At 47.9% G+C, this 22636-nt stretch overlaps 1 protein-coding gene across 4 annotated transcripts in view; it reads left to right on the top strand.

The window, feature by feature from the left end:
* The window catches only part of LOC139057611 (NLR family CARD domain-containing protein 3-like), a 123030-nt gene that overhangs the window by 75541 nt on the left and 24853 nt on the right, over nucleotides 1–22636 (top strand). For all 4 annotated transcript variants that reach the window (XM_070536145.1, XM_070536147.1, XM_070536146.1 and 1 more), the window contains 2 exons: nucleotides 18979–19325; nucleotides 21016–21227. In XM_070536145.1, the coding sequence (XP_070392246.1) occupies nucleotides 18979–19325; nucleotides 21016–21227 (559 nt within the window). The remainder of the gene's footprint in view (nucleotides 1–18978; nucleotides 19326–21015; nucleotides 21228–22636) is intronic.

Genomic DNA, 22636 nt, shown 5'->3' with positions numbered 1-22636 from the left:
TTTACAACAGGCCATCCAATGCGTAGAAAACTACCTCGTGGGCACGGGACTCGCCTGCTCGGCCGAAAAATCCGAACTGCTGCTGTATAGACCAGTCAGAAAGGGGCGCCCACCTAAATGCTGCACCCCCCAGGAAAAGCAAAAGATCCAATTAACGGCATCAAATGGCCTACCCATCCCGATAGTAGAGAAACTCCGGGTACTAGGAATGATGATAGAGCATAAGGGTGGCAATGGCGAAGCACTTCGCAAGATAACGGCAAAGGCCACCAGCACGATGCAGCTCATTCGACGCATCACCAACAAACACGCGGGCATGCGCGAAGGCAGCGTCATCCGACTCATCCAAGCCTTCGTCATTTCCCAGATAAGGTACATGGCAGCGTTTCACAACTGGACGGTTGCGGAAAAAAACAAGCTCAACGCGCTCATACGCAAGGCGTACAAATGTGCGTTGGGACTTGCGCCTGGAGTCAGCACCACCAAGCTCTTAGAACTAGGCCTACACAATACGCTCGAAGAACTCGTGGAGGCGCAACAAGTGTCCCAACTTGAACGCCTATCCAAGACCCGCCCGGGCAGACACGTGCTTGAAAATCTCGGCATCACATACCACTCGCAACATGGCGTCAAAGTAGACATTCCAAGACCCATACGCGAGCAACTATACGTACCCCCATTGCCTCGCAACATGCACCCCCAACACCACACGGGGAGGCGTAAAGCCAGGGCACAACAAATGAACAAAAGTTACTCTAACGACAAGGATGCGGTCTTCACCGACGCAGCCCGCTATCGAGACAGGAAGAGTTTCGTGGCAGCAGTTACTAGCCACCGAGGCAACCACCTCACGAGCGTCACCGTGAACACGGCACATGCCGAAGCGGCAGAGGAAGCGGCCATAGCACTGGCCCTCACACAAACCAAAGCTACATACGTTATCTGTGACTCGCAAACAGCAATTCGCAATTTTGCAAATGGGCGCATCTCGCAAGAGGCATATCAGATACTCCAGCGACATCCCATACACCAGGGAGAGGCCGACATTGATACCCGAACGCATTTGCTGTGGATCCCGGCACACACTGGAATGAGCACCCCCAACGAAGCGGCTCACGGCGTTGCTCGAGGCCTGACTCACCGAGCAGCATCGGAGGAAGAGCCCCCGCGGGGTACTGCAAACGTCTGGGCATGGGAGGATCGTATGACCACTTTTCACGACATCACGGCACACTACCAATTACAAAGACGCATATACCCATTCCCTCACGCTATGTTAGACAGGACGCAAGCAGTACACTTCAGACAATTACAAACAGACTCTTACAGAAACCCCAGACTCATGCACGCCATGTATCCAGACATGTACACTACAAACAGATGCACATCGTGTGGCGAGGTTGCCACACTAAATCACATGCTATGGGAGTGTCGGGACCTAACAAACAAGTCGGGCAGTGCCGACCCCTCCGTCTCTTCCACCGCCAGCCTCCAGTCACGCTGGATGACCGCACTGCTCAGCTCTGACCTGACAGAACAACTCTGGGCCGTCCAGCGAGCCGAGGAAGCCGCTTCGAGACAAGGTCTCGGAACCGCGTCCGCGGCGGGTGCCCAGACCCACTAAAAGACGCCGAACTCAAATCTTGCTGATTTGAAATTAAAGTTTACGCTCTCTAACCCTACAGCTAGAAAAGAACTGGGAGAACTATCCAAGGTAATGAACAAGCGTGAGACAGCTCACATAAGGAAGTATAATATGGACAGAACTGAACATCTCTGAGGAACCAAGTAAGCCGAAAAGCAGTGAAGACGAAACTAGGAATAGGCAAGAATCAGATATATGAGTTAAGGGACAAAGCCGGCAATATCATAACTAATATGGATGAGATCGTTCAAGTAGCTGAGAAGTTCAATAGAGATATATACAGTAACAGTGGCACCCACGATGATATCGTGAGAGAGAATAGTCTAGAGGAATCTGAAATCCCACAAGTAACGCTGGAAGAAGTAAAGAACGCCTTGGGAGCTATGCTGAGGAGGATCAGGTAACACATTTGTTGAAGGATGGGGGGGGGGGCATATTGTTCTAGAAAAACTGGCCAACCTGTATACACAATGCCTCAAGAGCTCGAGCGTACCGGAATCTTAGAAGAATGCTAACATAATCCTAATCCATGAGAAAGGGGACGCCAAGGACTTGAAAAATTATAAACAGATAAGTTTGCTGTCCGTTGCCTACTATGTATTTACTACGGTAATCGCAAATAGAATCAGGAACACCTTCGGCTTTTGCCAACGAAAGGACCAGGCAGGATTCTGTAAAGGCTACTCAACAATAGACCATATTCGCACTATCAATCAGGTGATCGAGAAATGTGCGGAATATAACCAACCCTTATATATAGCTTTCGATGATTAAGAAAAAAAAACGTCTCATTCAGTCGAAACCTCAGCAATCATGGAAACAAATAAGGAATTAAGGTGTAGAGAAGCCATATTTAAAATCCTGAAAGATATCTATAGCGGCTCCACAGCCTCCGAAGTCCTCCATAAAGAAAGTAACAAAATACCGATAAAGAAAGGCGTCAGGCAGGGAGATACTATCTCTCCGATGCTATTACCAGCGTGTTTACAGGAGGTCTTCAGAGACCTGGAGTGGGAAGAATCGGGGATAAGAGGTCATGGAGAATACCTTAGTAACTTGCGATGCGCTCATGATATTGCCTTGCTTAATAACTCAGGGGACAAGCTGCAATGCATGCTCACTGACCTGGAGAGGCAAAGCAGAAGGGTGGGTCTAAAAATTAATCTGCAGAAACTCAAAGTAATGTTCAACAGTCTCGGAAGAGAATAGCAGTTTGCGATAGATAGTGAGGCACTGGAAGTTGTAAGAGAATACATCTACTTAGGACAGGTAGTGACGGCGGTTCCGGATCACGAGATTGAATTAATCAGAGGAATAAGAATGGGCTGGGGTGCGTGTGGTAGGCATTCTCAAATCACGAACAGCAGGTTGCCACTATCCCTCAAGAGAAAAGTATATAACAGCTGTTTCTTACCGGTACTCACGTATACAGCAGAAACCTGGAGGCGTACGAAAACGGTTCTGCTTAAATTGAGGACGATGCAACGAGCTATGGAAAGAAGAATGATGGATGTAACCATAAGGAATAAAAAAGAGCAGATTCGATGAGGGAACGAACGCGAGGTAATGACAACTTAGTTGAAATCAAGAAAAAGAAATGGGCATGGGCAGGACATGTATTGAGGAGGGAAGATAACCGATAGTCATTAAGGGTTACGGACTGGATTCCAAGGGACGGGAAGCTTAGCAGGGGGCGGTAGAAAGTTAGGTGGGCGGATCTGATTAAGAAATTTGCAGGGACAACATGGCCTCACTTAGTTCATGACTGGGGTAGTCGGAGTAGAATGGGAGTTGCGTTCGCCCTGCAGTGGGCGTAACTAGGCTGATATACTTCTTTGGTTGTAGAAAGTCGGTAAGAACACGGAGCTTGGCTCGATCCGGAAGCATGCCATCTGGTGATACAACATTGCCAAGAATAGTGAGCTTTTAGGCACCGAAACGACATTTTTTCAAGTTGAGTTGAAGTCCTGCGTTAGTGAGGCATTTCAGAACATGCTCGAGACGGCTGAGATGTGTTCGGAAATGAACGGAAAAGACAACTACGTCATCCAGCTAGCATAGACATGTGTTGCATTTGAGTCCGCTTAAAACATTATCCGTGAGCCCCTCAAATGTGGCTGAAGCGTTACACAGGCCAAAAGGCATTACGATGATTTCGTATAATCCGTCAGGTATTAAAAATGTCGTTTTAGGTAGATGAGATGTTGCAAAAGGAATTTGCGGGTATCCGGAACGTAAATCTAACGACCGACAATGCCAGCAAACAATCGAGGGCGTCATCGATGCGCGGTAACGTGTAAACCTCCTTGCGCGATATCTTGTTCAAATGTCGGTAGTCAACGCAGAACCGAATAGAGCAATCGTTTTAATGAGAACGAATGGTGACACCCAGGTAACTGTTTGAAGGCTGCACAACGACACGCTTGGGCATGTCTGCAGCCTGGTCATCAATGACACGGCACTCAGAGGTGGATACTCGGTAAGGGCGGTGCCGTAGAGGTGCACGACTGCCGGTATTTATCTGGTGAAGAAAGTTTGATGTGCGGCCCAAATCAGAAGAACGGCTGTCGAAAGAAGCGCGGAACTTCTGCGGGAGAACGAGAAGCTGGCTTAGTTCTGAAGAGGATGTTTCATCGTCGATGGAGCTGTGGGAAACGTCGAGGAGTGACTGATCAACCGCAGGGTCAAAAGCAAGTGCGCTAAGGTCCGTAGAAGTCGAAGCGGCAGAACCGTCAAAGATGCAAAAAGTGTCGACCAGTTGACCATGGCCTCGGCATTCACCATGATATAAAGATTAAGGGTACGCCGTGGGATTGTCGACGACCATTTTCGCGACGCCACTGCGAAGAGTAAGGAGAGCAAGCGGTAGCGGAGAAGATTTGCGGATAATTAACGCTTCAGGGGGCGTAAAGAGAAGAGTGCCATCAGAAATAGCGGCGCATGACACAGGCACAAGCATGGAAAGCACGGAAGGTCGGCGTTGTCAACGGACGCAGTTTATCACTAGAAAGGCGGTTTTCGATAGTCTCAAGGTTAAGAAGTGCAGAAAGTTAGTTTGTCGTGACAACAGTCAATAACGGCGTTATTATTTGCCAGGAGGTCCCAGCCTAACATAACGTCTTGGTAGCACGAGCGCATCACGACGATTTCGACGTTAAACAGTAGTTTTTTAATGAAGACGAGAGCAGTACAGGCAGTGAGATGCGTAACATTTTGAGTGCTCTAGGTTCGAAAGTAGAAGTCGGAGAGAGTCGTCAAAACCTTGCGTAGTGTGTGACAGAGTTCCGCGGGAATTAGGAACACAGAAGCTCCTGTATCCACAAGTGCCAGGACGGTGATTCCTTCGACAGACATGTCAAATACATTGGCTGGAGAGGGACGAGGACTTGGGCATTGCGGCGTGGATGCAGCTCGTGCCTCGGGAACTGCAGCCATCAGTTGTCCGGCTTAGTGGACACGGTGCTGCACCGCATCGGAGAAAGCAAATGGCGACGTGGAGATGTGAGCGGCGGGTAGACGAGGTTGGACGGTCCGAAAAAAAAGGAAGGCGTAAGAACGTTAGAAGGTAAAGAGGAAAACTGAGCGTAGAAGGATGGCGCTCGCCAGATCTTCGGGAACGGAAGCATTCAACGACGACAATGGCGTGCCACGTAACCAGCATCACCACAAGCAAAACATATTGGACGGTCATCGAAGGTGCACCACTGGTCGGGGTAAGGTCCGAGGCGGGGCTGAGGAGTCGCAAAATGCTGTCGGCCTGGTAACGCGATATGAGGAAAATGCTATAGGTCTGGAAGTGACATAGCAGGAAAATGCTGTCTCAAATGCGGTCCATGGATGGGGGCCGCAAAATCATTTGTGGACGAGATCAGGCAACTGCTTCAGCGTACGTGAGAGGTGCACTGACTGGTCTCACGGCAAGTCAGTGACAAGTGCTCACGGGTTGGAAGAACGGCTTGAGAAACTTGCTCTTGAATGCAATCGCGCACCGTAAGTGGCAAAACGGGTGGTGCCTTAGAGATCTAATACATCAAAGATTTCTTGCGAGTGACCTCTGCTCGAGCGAACGCCTGACTTTTCAGGAACACAGAAGCATGGTTGTCGACTCCGCGACTTGACAGAGTCTACGCGCGTAGTGGGACCGTGGGTGTGAAGTTGTTGCCTGGGCAACTCGTTGTAAATCTAACACAATTGGATGACTTTGATGAGAGTGTGATGACTCTTCAATAAAAACATATTGCTACGGCATGAGCCGGGCTAGGAGAAGAGGAAGAAGAGGTTAGCTGGTGCAGCTTCGGGACGCCATCTTGACTTCACCATCAATCTCGTCCCTTAAATAAAGCCGGTTTAAAGTTAACCGTAACAGTTTTGTGGCGGTGGTGAGGGGTACTTCGACCAAGACGACAGAGCTGCTGCAGCAAGTGCCACGCCGGAGCCGACGCCTCGCTCGACTGCCTGCAACACCGCTTGAGATTCCGATGTCCCACAGCGGCGACCAACAGCCTTCTTTGGCTGCTCCAGTGCGAACAACCGGCGCCTGGATGCATCAGATGGAGCCCCGCCCTTTCTCAGAAAAATTCGGTGAGGACGTGGAGGAATGACTCACCCGCTACAAGCGTGTGAGCAAGTACAACGGCTGGAACTCCACGGCTCAGTTCGACAATGTGGTTCTGTTCCTCACAGACACTGCACTAGTGTGGTTCGAGAACTATGAAGATACCTGTACGACGTGGGACAGCTTCGTTACTCACCTCACAGAGTGCTTCGGCGATTCCACCACAAAAGGAAGCGGGCGGAGCACACTTTGCTTCAGCGCGCTCAAGTACCAGGTGAGAGCTGTACTACGTACATAGAGGCAATCCTGAAGCTTTGCAGAATGGTCAATCCTCGAATGTCCGAAGAGGACAAGGTTGGACACCTTTTCAAAGGCATAGCCGAGGATGTTTATAAATATTTAATCGGAAAGGAGAGTCTCGCTTCGGTCACCGACCTCATCAAGCATTGCCGCATATTTGAGGCCTTGAAGCTGCGCCGTATCACGCCAAAGTTTGGCACGTTAGCAAATCTCACAACGGTGGCAAGCGTTGACGAAAGCGACAATTACGGTTTTCAATTTGACCTTGCGGCAACTATAAGGCAAATTGTCCGCGAAGAACTTGAACGACACACCAAAGGGGCGGATGTCGAACAGCTTGGCTGCGCTTCCAACCAACCTCAAGAACATGCATCTGCTGTGTCCGCATTGTCTGCCATGCCAGGCATTGCAGACTGTCGAATTGATCAGCTGCGACAGCACCGGCGTTCCTTTCCCAACGACATGACGCACGATCAACGAACTCGTCGAGCTACGGCCACGCATAGGAATTCGGAAGATCGCGTTTATTATTCGCAGCGACCCAGGGTTGACCCCCAGGCTTACAACGTCGGTCGCGCATCGCCTGTTTGTTACAGCTGTGGCGCCTCAGGACACATTGCTCGTTTTTGTCGCTGGCGCAGACAGACAACAACATATGGTCCACCACCAACTAGGCCCAATTTTGAACGTGACAGTTATGACGACCTTTGGCCGACAGACACTGATACGGCCAACACCATAGGCACGCCACCCCGGAGTACCTTCTGTCAATATAGTAGGAGTGGCTCGCCAGCTTCAGACCACAGCCTGACGCCCCCAACCAGTCGCCAACGCCGTTCACCGTCACCACGGCGACGTGCTACGTCTCCACCACCGTCGGAAAACTAGCCAGCGCGGCCGATGGAGGTAAGGTCGCCGGACAGTCTGCGTCTCTGCGAAATACTCCTCTGCCTATTATGATGGTGCAGAACAAAGTGCGTGTGTTAATTGATAGTATACCTGCTACAGCATTAGTGGATACTGGTGCTACCGTTTCCGTCATCAGTGTGACTTTCAAAGAGAGGCTGGGTCGGAAAGTCATGTTCCCGTGGAATGATGGTGTGACGTTTCGTGGTGTCAGTGGAGAGTGCCTAGTCCCTCTTGGTATTTGTGTTGCAAGTGTTTTATTCGGAGGAGATCTAAATATAATTTCTCGTACTACCGCGGTGTACTCATGATGTGATTTTCGGGATTGACTTTCTTCAGTAATGTGGTGCATCCGTTAACTGTGGCACAGGCGAGATTACATTGAATAGCGCGCTTCTCGCCACCCTTGCTGACAAATCCTTACCAGTGAAAAACTATTGCATTGTTTCGAATGATTTGCTGCTACCGCCTTGGTCACTGTCACGTATCCCGGTCAATTTCGCTGCTGCCGACCTTTCGTCGTTTGACGCGCTAGTGCAGCCACTTACGTCGAGCTGCGCAAAAAAAGATGTACTTGTACCACGCTCTGTCGTGAGAGTAGTGAATGGCGCCTCAAATTTGAGGGCTTTCAATTGTTCTTGCGTCCCTGCCGTTCTCCCGCGTGATGTGAAGCTCGCTGAATTTGACGAGATTATTTACAGCTCCATCACAGTTCTAAGCGAGGAGGAGCAGTGTCATACTAGCGATCCCCACCGAAGCACTTCTGAAGAGCAGATCCTACGGATGATCAACAAGGCGCTACCCTCACATGAGCTTCACGCTCTCGCACAAGTTTTGTGGCCACACCTTTCTGTGTTTGATTTTACACAAGGCGACAAGCAGGCTTCACTCCCGCGTTCTCGTGCTCACTATAGAATTGACACCGGATCTGTGCACCCCATTCGGCAAAAGCCTTACCGTGTTTCTTCAACAGAGAGGAGAGTTATTGCTGAACAGGTGAAATACATGCTGCGGAAAACTGTTGTTCAGGAGTCCTCTAGTCTGTGGGCAGCACCAGTAATCTTAGTAAAGAAGGATGGATCGTGGCGGTTTTGCGTGGGTTACAGGAAAGTGAATGCGGTCACCAAAAAGAATGCGTATCCGCTTCCTAGAATTGATGATGTCATCGATTGTCTACATTCCGCTGCCTACTTTTCATTACTGGATTTGCGATCAGGGTATTGGCAGATACCCGCACACAGACAATAAGGAGAAAACGGCCTTCGTGACACCAGACGGTCTTTATGAATTTAACGTTATGCCGTTCGGCCTTTCTAACGCGCCAGCAACATTCGAATGATTCATGGATACTATCCTCCGAGGACTTAAATGGGAAATCTGTTTGTGCTACCTCGATGATGTGGTGGTTTTTGGCAACACGTTGAGTGAGCATAAGAGCCGTCTCAGTCTTGTTCTGGATTGTGTCAAACAAGCCGGCTTGATCCTAAATTCCAAGAAATATCATTTCGGGGAAACCGAGACGTTAGTACTTGGGCATCTGGCCGACAAAAATGGTGTGAGGCCAGATCTACGGAAGATAGAGGCAGTCAGCTCCTTCGAAGCACCGCAGTCAGTGCGGGAGTTAGGGAGTTTCTTGGGCCTGTGCTCGTATTTTCGTCGCTTCGTCCCAAGATCCGCCAACGTGGTGTACCCCCTAACATGTCTTCTCCAAAAAGTCGTCCCTTTCAACTGGACATCGGCTTGCGACGACGCGTTTCACCAGATAAAATTTCTGCTAACATTAGGGCCCATACTGCGTCACTTCGATGCATCCGCACCTACGGAAGTACGCGCTGATGCCACTGGCATCGGCATCAGTGATTTACTAGTGCAACGTCATCAAGGAGCTGAACACATTGTGGCTTATGCTAGCCGCTCTTTGACCAAGGCGGAACGCAATTACACTGTGACCGAGCAAGAATGCTTGGCAGCTGTTTTCGCTGTCCACAAATTTCGGCCTTGTATCTACGGACGCCCGTTCACTATCATTACTGACAACCACGCGTTATGCTGGCTGGTGAATCTCCGCGACGCGAGTGGATGACTGGCACGTTGGGCTCTTCAACTGCATGAGTACGACTTCGTTATTTCCTACAAGTCCGCGCGTCGCCACGCAGATGCGGACCGTCTCTCCCGCCTTCCTCTGACGACGATGGAATGTGACGAAGACAATTTTGATGACTGTTTTGCTCCCATTTCTTCATTCCCAGACTCGATGACTTTCAAAGCACAGCAGGAAAATGATATTAGTTTGGAACCTCTATTTGTAGCAGCATCGCGTCCTGGAGCCACTGGTGGATTTCGTATCCGTGACGGCCTGCTTTACAAGACCAACTATTCGGCTAAAGGCGCACGCTTCCTTCTGTTGGTGCAGCAGAGTCTGCGAACGGACATACTGCGAGCCATGCACGACGATGTGACCTCTGGCCATCTAGGATTCATCAGAACTTTGAACCAGACACAGGAGCATTTTTACTGGCCCAGAATGCGGGACACAGTCAAGCACTACGTCGCCAGTTGCGAACAATGTCAACGCTACAAGCGCCCTACGACCGCTCCACCAGGTCTTCTCCAGCCTCTGCCGCCGCCTCGCCTGCCATTTGAACAAGTGGGTATCGATCTTCTGGGCCCATTTCCCCGATCATCTAACGACAACCGATGGGTGATTGTATGTGTCGACCATCTTAACCGTTACGCGCAAACGGCGCCCGTACCATCTTCAACAGCTGCGTCCGTTGCAACGTTTTTGCTTCGATTCATTAATCTTCGACATGGTCTCCCCCGTGTCATCATTAGCGATCGCGGTCGTCAGTTCGTTGCGGACGCCGTAGAAGAAGTGCTTGGTCTCTGCAGTTCGCAGTTCCGTCATTCAACGCCTTATCACCCTCAGACAAATGGGCTTGTAGAACGTACGAACAGAACTCTAACGAACATGCTGGCCATGTACGTATCTTCCGATCACAAGGACTGGGATGACGTACTCCCCTTCATCACCTATGCTTATAATACTGCAAATCATGAGACGACCGATTACAGTCCTTTTTATCTCCTTTACGCACGTTCACCGCTAAACTGCATTGACACCATACTACCGTTTGGCTTTCACAGTGAGTACTCTGTTGCCAAGATGCTTTGTCTTGCCGAAGAAGCCCGGCGTATCGTTTGTCTTCGTACTGTGGCATCGCAACACCGATCGAAAGAGCGCTATGAGAGCCGACACCATTCCGTCTCGTATGCTAAAGGAGTCTTTGTGTGGTTGTAGACTCCGGAACGTAAACGTGGCTTATGTGAAAAGTGTTTACCCTAGTACACGGGCCCATTCGTCATTGTAGATCGCTTGAGTGACTTGACGTACGTGGTGGCACGCTTGACGTCCGCTGGTCGTCGGTCTAGCCGGACCCAGTTGGCACATGTTGCCCGTCTTACGTGGTTTCACCTTACGCTTTTCGGGTGATTTGGACTTGCCCAGCGGGCTTCGTCTGGCAACCGGGGATTGCTGCGGCATGAGCCGGGCGAGAAGAAGAGGAAGAAGAGGTTAGCTGGTGCAGCCTCGGGACGCTATCTTGACTACACCATCAATTCCGTCCCCTAAATAAAGCCGGTTTAACGTTAACCGTAACAATATAAAACACGTCGTCCTTAATACCCTTCATTATATGTTTGATCAACACTTCCTCTGACAAGAACACGTTACACTTGTTTGCAAATGTCAACAATGTTCTCAATATAGCTCGTGAAATTTCTCTGACCTCTAGGGATCGTGTACACAAACACTGTCCTGCACGAAGCTTTCGTACTGCTGGCCGACCGAAAACTTGTCTGAAGCTTGTCCTGAAGACCAACACGAAGTGAGGTCAGCTTCATGGTTTAGAAACCATAGTTTTCCAACGTCCGTAAGATAGAATGCGACGTTTCTCAACTTGGTATCATCGTCCCACTGTTTACGGGCACTCACTCTGCTCATACGAGGAGACCCAATCATCAACTTTGTCATCTGTGCCGGAGAAGATAATGGGATCTCGCTGAGGCATGGCACCGGCACAAACCAGGATGGGCGGCGCCATCGGAGGAGGGCATGCATTGTCAGGCACGATGGGGGGTAGCATGCGCCTCCGAATTTCCAGGGTGGTCGAAACTTAGCACTTCCACCGCTTGATAATAGATTTATTACCAGCGGTCGCAGGCAAATGGGCGACACTCACCAGCGTTCTGCCGTGGACAGCCACCACGAGCTCATACCGTTCGCGATGCTGCGGAGGCACAGGCCTCTTTCCTTTGTTACAGTGTGTGTGTGTGTGTCCGTGTGTGTGTGTGTGTGAGAGAGAGAGAGAGAGATCAGAATATGGGCTTGCGTTTACTCTGAGCCCAGGAGACACGCCGAAGCAGCCTTGGCACAGTCCACGTTTATGTTGCGCCCGCACACACTTGATGATGATACTATGCAGATGATCGAGTGCACAATAAATGCCGAAGCTCGCACGAGAGCGGCAGCGCCGACGTCGAGCAAATCCCGAGCTTCGAGAGCGAGAAGCGCAATGTAAGCGCTAGCGGACAGCAGCCGCTACCGCCGAGGATCGAGAACGGGGAACGCAAGCCAAGCGCCGGTGGAGGCAAGCCGACCCCCAGCTTCGAGAGTAGGAGACCAAGCAGAGCCGTCGAAGCAGAGAGATTCCTCCCACGGAGGGTGCCGATGGACGGTTCAAGAGCGCACTCCTCGACCGTGAGTGCGGCCATAGCTGCAAGCTGTGTGATGGACTGCGGTTCGATCATAACCTAACACAAGTCAAGGGTGTGCAATTCAGAACCGAAGCTGGAATCTAGCGAAATGAGGGCAGCGAGACAAAATAATTTCATGAAAACCGCGCTCAACACGAGTTCAAACTTGAGAAAACGACCACCAGTTTCACTGTTTTAACAGGGTTCACTGCGTGGAACTGGCTTTACCTTTCTCTCATTGTTCCCACATGGGTAGCATACGACGACTATTTACTGTAATCTCACTGAGTGTTAGGTAGGCAAGTGCAGATATTCGCCTTCCAATGAGAAAGTGAGACGGGAAGAGAGTGTCCAGATCTTGGCAGTCGCTATAAACGTGTGTGATTGACCTGAAACTGATCACAGCTGCTACTTCAGCTAGGGTTATTTGCTGCGGTTCTCCGTAAGAAATGCCTTGCCGATGCGTTTCGTCAATGTCAGCTTGACAGACCTGATAAATTTCTCGCAGAAATCGCCCGCCATGGTGCGTGATCGGCGATAAATCTCCATCTTATATTATGGTTAGCGGTGTAGTGATAAACTTAGTTTCTGAATGATTTACGCTATATCGAAAGCTCTCTCGCTCTTTATGAACGCCACAGCATTTTCTGAATATATAAAAGAAGGAACTACCCGCGATGACACAGAGGGTCGGAGAGCGTTGAGAAAATTGTCGCGGTGATGTCTTCGACTAGCTCGAGGTGAACAGCTCTAATCACGGCACACGTGAACAAGCAAATACACTTTGGCGCAGCCATCTAGATGTTTAACGTAGAGGGGACCAGCGAAATCTAGTCTGAGGACTTGAAAGGGCTCCGATCTTTCAGGTTAGAACGGTGCAGTTGCTTCAGAGAAAGGTCTGACGTTGTGGCATTGGCACACGATGAATCCTCTGATGGCATTATCAACTACCTACCATCCCCGTAATATGCATAAGCTTACCCTTGTTATTATTAATAAGTTTTCCCTTATTTGTACAAGTGTATCAGGAACTCCGGCATGAAGGTGTCGATGGTGTCACACGACGAGGGCAGCTTACAGTAGTAGTGGTCCATTCGTTGGATATTGTTCATGGCAAGATTTCTTGCTGAGTTGAAGGCGTCTTGCGACTCGTAGAACTCCCTTGTCGAGAAAGCAGGTCAGGTCTCGAAGGGGTAAATTCAGTATGGTTGGACGGCTTGCGATTCTTTGGCATTCAGTGCTCCCCGGGAAACTTCTCCAGCTTCGAGGCAAATCATAGTATACAAGCTCAAACACGGTGCTGTTGTAATTTGTATTGGTGCTGTATTTGTGAATATCCATGATTAGTGGTTCGGTTTGCATGGCGGTTTGCAAAGATTATGCCCGATAAGGACTTTCCTATGTGACACTTGGTGATGGATCGGTAGAGTTTCGCCTAGGGTGTGCTGGGCATCCATTCTCCTAACAATTAAGGCAGTGGTGTCTTGCCCACAGGACATTGTTGTCAATTTATGAGCGGAGACGTCGCTCGTAAAAAAAAATTTGCAGGATTATGCTCTCCATGGCAATGCCTCCACAATGTGATATTTCTTCTGCTCTGAATCTCCGTTATGCAATGCCGAATGAAGTTTTTTCATTGGTTAGGATCCCTGGTAATTCAGTACGATGCAGTAATTGAATTAGTCCAAAACTGCGCTGATGTGCCCTCAGCTAGGTCTTGACGCACATACTGGTACAATCGTTCAAAGACGAGAATGGCTAGCAGTTCGAGTCTGGGAAGGCTTGTCTCCTTGATTGGCGCCAGCCTGTACTTGCACAAGACTATAGTTGAGCTGTTTGTATTTTCTGCTGTCCAACTGTAGCAAACGGTGCCGCTGGCTGACAATTACTGGCGTCAGCAAAGAAAAGCACTACGTATTTGTCGCCAAGTCCATGTATGCCCTGTTGGTATAACCGGAGAATTTCAGTATCCCAGAGCTGTGGAAGTTTATTGCAGCGATTCTTCCAATCGTGTAGAGCGTCCAGTGGCAGTTCTTCTTCCCAGTCAACTGCTTTCCTCTTAAGATTTTCGGAAAAGATCTTGATCCTTATTGTGGAAAGGGTCGGCATGCTTAGGGTGTCGTATAGGCTAGAAGTCGTCTTTAGTATAAACCACTTGGTATCGGTTCTTTGTTGAACGAACTCCATAGCGCTTCCGGGCCTAAACGAAAATACGTCGGGGTGAAAATGTTATACAATTCACAGGACTTTCAGTACTCCTGTAAGTTGTCTGAGAAAGAACTCCGGAGGCTGCATCGATTGTGTGCTGAGAACGCGTTCGTCGTTCGAAGCCCATTTTCGGAGCTTCATGGATGCACTTGCGAATGGCTCAGTAGCTTCTGACCGCAGCTTGGACGTGTTTACGACGGAATGCACTTCTGTTAACACGTCGTCAAGATATATAGGACCCCACAGTCTTTCTGTATTTTTGGAGTAGCCGACAATATTTGCTCAAGATGATGACGGTTGGTCGCCGCCCAAAAAGGACTAAAGGTCGTGCCGAATAGTAATCTGGCCATGCGCCTTATGCGAACGTTAGAGAACGCTTGACCTGGCCTGTGCTCTTTCTCCAATCGCAGGTATCGTAAAGCTTCTTGGTCTGTGCTGGTGACGCTTCTTTGCAGAAGCACGTTTTTGATGTCTGCTACTAAAGCAATGCAATGTTTTCTGAAGTGAAGTAGGAACCCTATGAGATCGGCAGTGCGGCTTGGTCGGCACTACAGGCTGCTGTTAAGCGAAAGTTCCCGTTTTCCATGGGAGGAAGCATCGAAGAACACTCTTACGCTTATTGTATGATCCTCGCGGATTACTGCATGGGGTGGCATGTAATACACTGTGGCTTTTTTTTGTTCATTTCCATTCTAGGCTACACCATCGTTAGTGTATTTGCGTATGACAGGATTACATTCTCGCAGAAGCTGAGGGTATCGCCGAAGTTCTCGAAGTTGAGTTAAACGCTTCCGCGAGTTGGCTGGAATGTTGTGGTTGCGGATGTTCTGTTTCCATGTAAGCGAAACTACGCAATGACGGTTTTTCACATTTACTCCGCTGTTGAATAAATACAGAATAGGGTGTGTGTTTCCCGGGTCTTGTTATGGCCATCGGATATTATCCACATAATTTTAGGTCGCAGTAGCTAACTGTGGTCATCTAATGGTACGTCACTGCCGCTTTTAGTACAGTTGTCTCGGTGAAATGCGCAACTGTATAATGCCAGAGGCTACTCGTCTGTGCAGAGTCCAGCCTAATGAAGTCTCAGCGGCTTTGACTCCGTTGTCGAGCTTCCGTGCGTTTCCCGTGGCAAATGACCAGCAACAGTCAAAGCCAATTAATACGTCGATAGCTTTTGGGCTTTACGCTTGATCGATGTCAATGAATTCGTGATGTCAGTGCTCGCAGTTGTCGACAAAGTCTCTACTCGGACATGGAATGGATTGGTCGCAGATCTTGGTCGAGACGAGAGCTTCGATTCGCAGTGACTTTCAACTATGTACTGAACTCAGTTACAAGCACGCGCCGGAAAGTATTCTCGTCATGATGCCCTCAAAAATGTCCACTGTATGAAGCTAGTGATTGAGTACTTGACAATTTACGTAGTTTCTCAGTCAATTACTCAGTCATAAAACAGCACTGGCTCACTCCATCCAATAAAACGCGAACTAGCAATTTTGGGTCCAACTGCCCATGCAACAGCTGTTTGGAGGTATACGAACCGTTTGGAAGTGCCCGTACCAGTCAGCTCGAGTTGTTTCTGGTGAGGTAATGGCGGAGTCCAGCGGTGTATTTCCTCAACTTATAATCGCAAATTGTTTTAGCATGGCGCCAATTGCTCTTACCGCATTTCGCCTTTCTTATGCAATTTTTTGATACATGATGCTCGAAGGTGAAAACGTAAGCAGCGACGTTCACTTCTTAGGCGTTTTTCCTTTTATCTCGAGACCAATTGCAAAGTCGGTGTGCTCTGTGTGATGGCGTGCTAACTTCGAAAAAGCGGGCCTTTTTGTCGAACGGATTTGGCGAATGAAGTCATAGATTCTATGGTTGAGCGTAGATGACACGCCAGTTTCGGGAAGGTTCGATAAACCAATTCACAATCCTATGCCAAGGTCCGTCTCTTTTCTTCTGCTTTTTCTTTTTTCTGTTAGACAGCGTGTTTCTAGTGGCGGCACTACTTGTTCCGCATTTAAGGATTAACCGAACTCACGCGCCATGGTCAGTGTCGTTGCGACCTGCGAGTCTTGCGTAGAGGCATTTGTGCATGTTACATTGGCTCTCTCGTTCATAGCGCGGCTGCCTCGTGGGGACCGGTTGGCGTCCTTCCGTTTAATATTCCAACCGTCTTGGCGTGACGATGTCGTTTCACACTTTGCAGGTACAGTACCCACCTCGTGCTTCACGCGCCACACTTCTTTGTTTGCAATGCCCAAACTTGGTGAAGGGACCGCTTAAGGCTTCGAACCGCGTTCCATTCACATAGCTTGCTAGATAATAAGCATTTGTCCAGTCTCGCACATCAACACTTCCAGAATAGCGTGACACTAAATAAACTATCTTCAGTCGATATTGCTAACATTCCTTATGCGCATCAATAATTTCTTTTCAGGTGTTGTGAGTGATGCCAGCTTGAAATCAAGTTTTCTGGTATAAGGTCGAAGACTGACTTCTCTTCTTTAACCTCCGAAGGCTTTCTCGTGTAGTTCATTCGGTTGCTATTCATTGAGACCCATGTAATGTGCCCGCAAGAAACTAGAGTGTAAATTGTTGCTTGTATGACTTGGGCCAGTTCATGTTCTTTAATTCCAGACAGACGTTTCCTATTTCTGTTTACGCGAACTGGTACATTAGCTGTGCAATGCGCCTGACCAACGCCATATATTTCCATTTTTTAAGCAATATAAGCCACGAATCTCAGCCGGTAGCCCAGAGGCTATGGCATTATGTTATTCACCACGATTTCGAGGCTTGGATCCTGGCCGAGACGGTTATATTAACACGTGTACTTATTTTTATCGGGCGACCATGTTTCGCCGCCTAACAAATGTTATCGCACAGTGGAGGACGCGCCTACATGTAAAAGAAGTTTCTGGAATGTTATGGATGGATCCGTCCACTGTCTTAGGCCGCAACTTGTGTAAGCTGATGGCATGTGTGCGCGACGCGAATAGTGTAGAACTTTGTGGAAGACATGTGGGTCCCAGCGGGTAATCTGCAACATTCGACGACTGATCTATAAAAGCCGATGCGCTTGACCCGCTGATCAGATTTCCGACAATCACCGACTGTGGTCGCCGCTATTATTGTGCTATAAGTGTAGCCTGTCTTGTGGGCACAGGTTCGTCTAATAAGTTAGTTTTGTCGTTCACAGTATTTATACTGTGTTCAACGTCACCACCACGTGACAATATTCTGATTAAGACGGAACACAAAAGCATGCATTCGGCACATATCACAAAGAACCGCAGGTGGCTAAAATGAATCTAGAGACCCAAGACCCCCTACCCCCTTCTCTTATAGCGTTCTCACAGAAGGAGCTTCTGGAAGGTAAAACTCCAGATTTTTTTTTCATATTCGTGACCTTGGAAGGCCGTATATTGAAAGCTTTACAGAATTTCTGCTAAGTTTTCGCAGTCGTGTTGTTCATGTTGACTCTCACTTGTACTGATGTATCTTTAACACTGGGCAGGCACACCTTCTTTGCATGTACAGTTCCTACTTTGAGGCCATTCTCCAACCTGTCGTATTGCTCCCTGCATTGTCGTTCGCGCACGAGAAAGTAATGCCGTCCGCATATATTCCGCAGCGTGTTCCGTTATATATATATATATATATATATATATATATATATATATATATATATATATATATATATATATATATATGTATATATATGTATATATATATGTATATATGTATATGTATATATATATATGTATATGTATATATATGTATATGTATATATATATATGTATATATATGTATATATGTATATGTATGTATATATATATGCCTCAACTATATAAAGTGCAACTGACTGTGGCCACCTTCGCACCACAGTCGGTTGCACTACGCTCCTCCAAGAGGCACGACGTCTCGAGTGTGCTCCCAAACAACACGTTGCAATGTGGCAGACACGATTTAAATCGTAGAACCATGGATTTAAAAAATGCTACGTAGTTCTTACGCATTTCTCTTGGATTTACTGCAAAATAGCGAGTGAACGAGATAACATTATTTGGAATACGACGATTGGGAGGCCCGTGGCTGGGGCCGCCTAGATTGCCACTGGGAGCTGCTGCTCCCGAACGATCTCCATGGCTCGCTGGATGGTCTAAAGTTGGTCTTGGAGTTCTGAGCTAAGCAGCGCAGCCAACCACCGCAACCGTAGATTTTCCAGGGAGACTGCCATTTTATGTTCACATATTTTACATCCCTACAGCGTGTGTTGAAGGGTGGCTCTCACAGACTCTCTCATACCGCTGTCGTATATATCGGGTTAGCTAGCCACTGAATTTTTATTTCAGAATTTCGTCGACATTATAGTAACAATTGTCCGCACGTGCACATTTGCCTTCTGATTCTTGAGCTGCTTGCACGCTGCGTCCCAGTATGCAATAAATACGTAAGTAAGTAAATTATATACAGCATGTTGGGCATTTTACTTAAGGACTGGATATCGAATTATTGCTCGCTGAATTATTCCAGCTGAGAATAGTCGCCACGTGACCAAAACAACCACACGATGTTAGTGACGTCGTTGTGTTCTGTCTGGTTTTTGCAGATTTTGGATTAGCGTGCATCTCAATGCCGCTAAACAAATTGCCTGCTGCCACGAGGTTCTCTCAAGCCCCGACAGGGTCGAGCCTCTTAATCTGATCTTTGCTCCGCTGGGGCACTCGTGCAGTCCTCCCAATGTCCCCTGTGGAGACCATCTGACCTTTTTGCTTTTGGGCGGCACGTACTTCACAAAAGTGTCCCCGGATGTCGCTAAAGGATTGGGCCTTTACCTGGCACTCACACGCAGTCTACGAAAGTTGGGCATGGAATTTGAAACGTCGCATGACTCGGCGCAGACCATCATAGAAGGCATCGCACAAAATAAGAGCATTGAGCAGCTGCGGATAGAAAGTAAGTGAACTGCGCGTAAAATGCAGAATTTTCTTGAGTTTCTCAGTGCTGTAACGTAGCCCATCGTTACTTTTCAATTTACAGATATTGTGGGCAGCATAGCATTCTTTGCAGTTAAGTCAGAACACCTAAGATAACATGTTCAAGCTTGTCCGTAAGTGAATTGCGTTTTGCGGAATACTGCGGACAGCCTAAAGGACTCTGCTGGTGGCGCAGAACATTACCAGAATAAGCGGATGTAAGATTGGTGACCAATTATTGTATAATAGCTGCTAGCGTGAATTTTCTGCAGAAAGAACATAAGGTGAACACAGAGCCTTTCTAACGCAAATGTTTATTAGTTAATCCTGGCAGACTCTGCTAACCATGGCTGCTGATGGGTGCAGGTGGGGTCTTGCCGGAGAGGTCATTAAAAAAAATTCGCAATGGTTGGATTGACCCTCGGTCACCCCAATACCCCGTCCAAATGCCCTATCAGGCCACAGTCGTACGTATTGTTTGTGCAAACATCAACAAGCTCTTCAATATGATCACGGGGTGTGTCACGTAGCCTAGCATCCCGCGCGCACCAGATTTCTTTAAGCCAAAGACGCAGGAATGAAATGGGATAATTTAATGCGGTTGAATAAACGGATCACGAAAAGTTCAGGTAGATCACAACATGTGCTTTTGATGTGCATAAGTTGTTTCAGTTTTTTTAACGAAGCCTCCCGTAGCAGCTAAACGTGTTAAATGCATCGTGATTTGACAAGGCAAATGGTTGGTAGCGAGATTTGTGGTTGGACAAATCTCGCTACCACAGTGGCTGCTTCAACTTACCTGTCAGGTATCCCAGCATTTTCGGAAGTTTAGCACGTTTGCAGAAATGTTAACTCACTATTCATTGCAAAAAATTGCAGTTCATCTCTGCGCAAACAAATTCATCAACAAGTCACTGGTTGGAACTATTGAGAAATGCTCAAAGTGTGATGGCTAACTGGATTTCAACTCCATGAGCAACATGTGATTTTTCAAAAAGGTTGTTTGTTGGGAGGTTGCCATTGCAATACACAGCGAATTTGGCTACAACAATCAGCGCATCAGCTGGAATTACTTTATTCCCTACCTTGTTTCAGTTCAGCCGACACTGTATACTCTTCTAACAAGCAGAATTTTGTTTTCTGCGGCATGATGATTACTAGTATGCTCTGCAGCAGCGACCATAGTATATCTTTCTCTGAATGTTGCCAACCAACGTTTACTTCAGCTTCAATGTAATGGACGTGTACCTTTGCCTTACCTTTGATACAGCAGCGCGTCACGGTAACTATGATATAGTCTTGCCCGCATATGAAACTGAAAAACTCTGCCAGAACAGACACAATCCCATATAAAATTTTCTTTTTTGGTGTGCTTGTGATCGCCATACTAATTTCGTAACCTAACCGACATGTAGTATATTACCACGCTACCAGATCACCAATCGACGCTTCGTTCTCGCATGATTTCCTGACCCTGGGCTAAGAAGTGTTCAGAGTAAAATGGAAGAACACTCCCAAGCACGCACACTTGCACTGAGGATGGCGTTGTACTTCTGCACTAGATACCAATAGTCCCGGCAACAACGTTTTATAGCATAGTACGGCAGCCTTCACAGCTTTCGTAGCTTCGGCGCGGAGACTTAGTTGTGAATTACCTTTTGTGATCGCAGGGTTCTCGGTGAAGGATGATGACTGGGCAACCTTGAGCAATTGGCTGATCGACAATCGGCGCTTGCACAACCTGGACATCTCGCCTCCTAGAGAGAATGCGGCAGTGGTCAATTCCTTGGCAACGTCATTCGAGAGTAACTATTCCGTCACGGCAATGAAAATATTTGACCGTGATCTCACACAAGCAGCCTGGATGCCCATAAAGAACATCGTAAGAAAGCTCTGTGTGATGCCCAATATACGCGCTACATACGCTTGCACTTGCTTGTATGTTTATTTTATATTCATTCACGTGACGCATAAAACCTCGCATTCAGATACTGCATGAGATTGAGAGAGCAGTACCTGCTATAACAAAGAATAATTTACTCTTTAACAAAGCAAACCACTAATACTACACAATGCAATGTATTTCACGATAGGATGCGCAGTTGACTAAGTGTAGTCATCATGATTAACAAATATAAGAGGGAAGATACAAAATATTCTGAATGTAAAACAGCTGATTCGGCATGGGTTAGAAATGAGGACATATCCACCAGTAAATGTCTTGAGCAAGCACATTAGTGCTTCTAAAATGAGTGATCAAAACGCATACAATTCAGCAAGAACAATCGAGGAGGAAAGGCAATTTAAAAGAACAGCGCGAATGGAAGAACGAGCGAACGCACGAGCGTTTCCCTTCCCGAACACTCGACAAATTTAGCGCGAGACAGTCCTCCACTTTACTTCTCGATGATGGGCCCTCCCCGCAACTCATTTGCATGGGCACCATTTCCCTCGGCTCCTTTGTGTCACAAGTCCGACCATTGGCAGCCGCCGACCACGAAAACGGGTGAAAGTGCAAAATCAAGCTATTCACTTTAACAAACGTTTGCAGGGTCCAGCCTTTTCTGCAGTAAGCAGACGGTCGTGGAGATGTGCAAGGTGTAGAGCTCCAAAATATTCCCACATCTGGTGGAGCATTATTCCCACATCTGGTGGTCGACCATTAAAGGTCGACCAACAGGTCGATCATACTGGATGGATCGATCATACTAGATGGATCGATACTCGCATGCAATGCGAGTATGGATCGACCAATGGTCGATCCATACTACGCATTGCATGCGTTGCATAGGTTCATTTTTCGCTCTTCTTATCAATTGCAATCTCGGCTATCCCTGTTCGCTCTTTCATTCACAGCGCTCCCTGTCTCTTAATGTTACGCCTAACATTCTTCGTTCCATTGATCTTTGCGCGCTCCATAACTTGTTCTTGAGCTTCTTTGTCAGTCTCAAGTTTCTGCTCCATATGTTAGCACCAGTATAATGCACTGACTGTACAGCTTTCTATTTGATGATAATGATAAGCTTCGAGTCAGAATCTAACATTCTCAGCGGTATGCGCGCTCCAACGCATTTCTATTCTGTAAATTTCCTCCTCGTGATCAGTGAGTGAGTCAGTGAGTTAGTGAATAAACTTTTATTGGGTTCAGCAAAACGCAATAGAACGCGCAACCGCCTAGTGCCTCGACGGGACTGAAAGACCTAGTCTGCCGGCCCGACCACGGGCGCGCTGGACTGCCAGGATGTGGTCTTCAAAGACGGGACTTCGCAGGAGCGCGTCCCACTATTTCTT

This window comes from Dermacentor albipictus, chromosome 3 (genome assembly GCF_038994185.2).
Source record: "Dermacentor albipictus isolate Rhodes 1998 colony chromosome 3, USDA_Dalb.pri_finalv2, whole genome shotgun sequence".
NCBI classification, from domain to species: domain Eukaryota; kingdom Metazoa; phylum Arthropoda; class Arachnida; order Ixodida; family Ixodidae; genus Dermacentor; species Dermacentor albipictus.
Note: the sequence above shows the minus strand (reverse complement) of the source record. Positions and strands in the feature narration are given on the sequence as shown.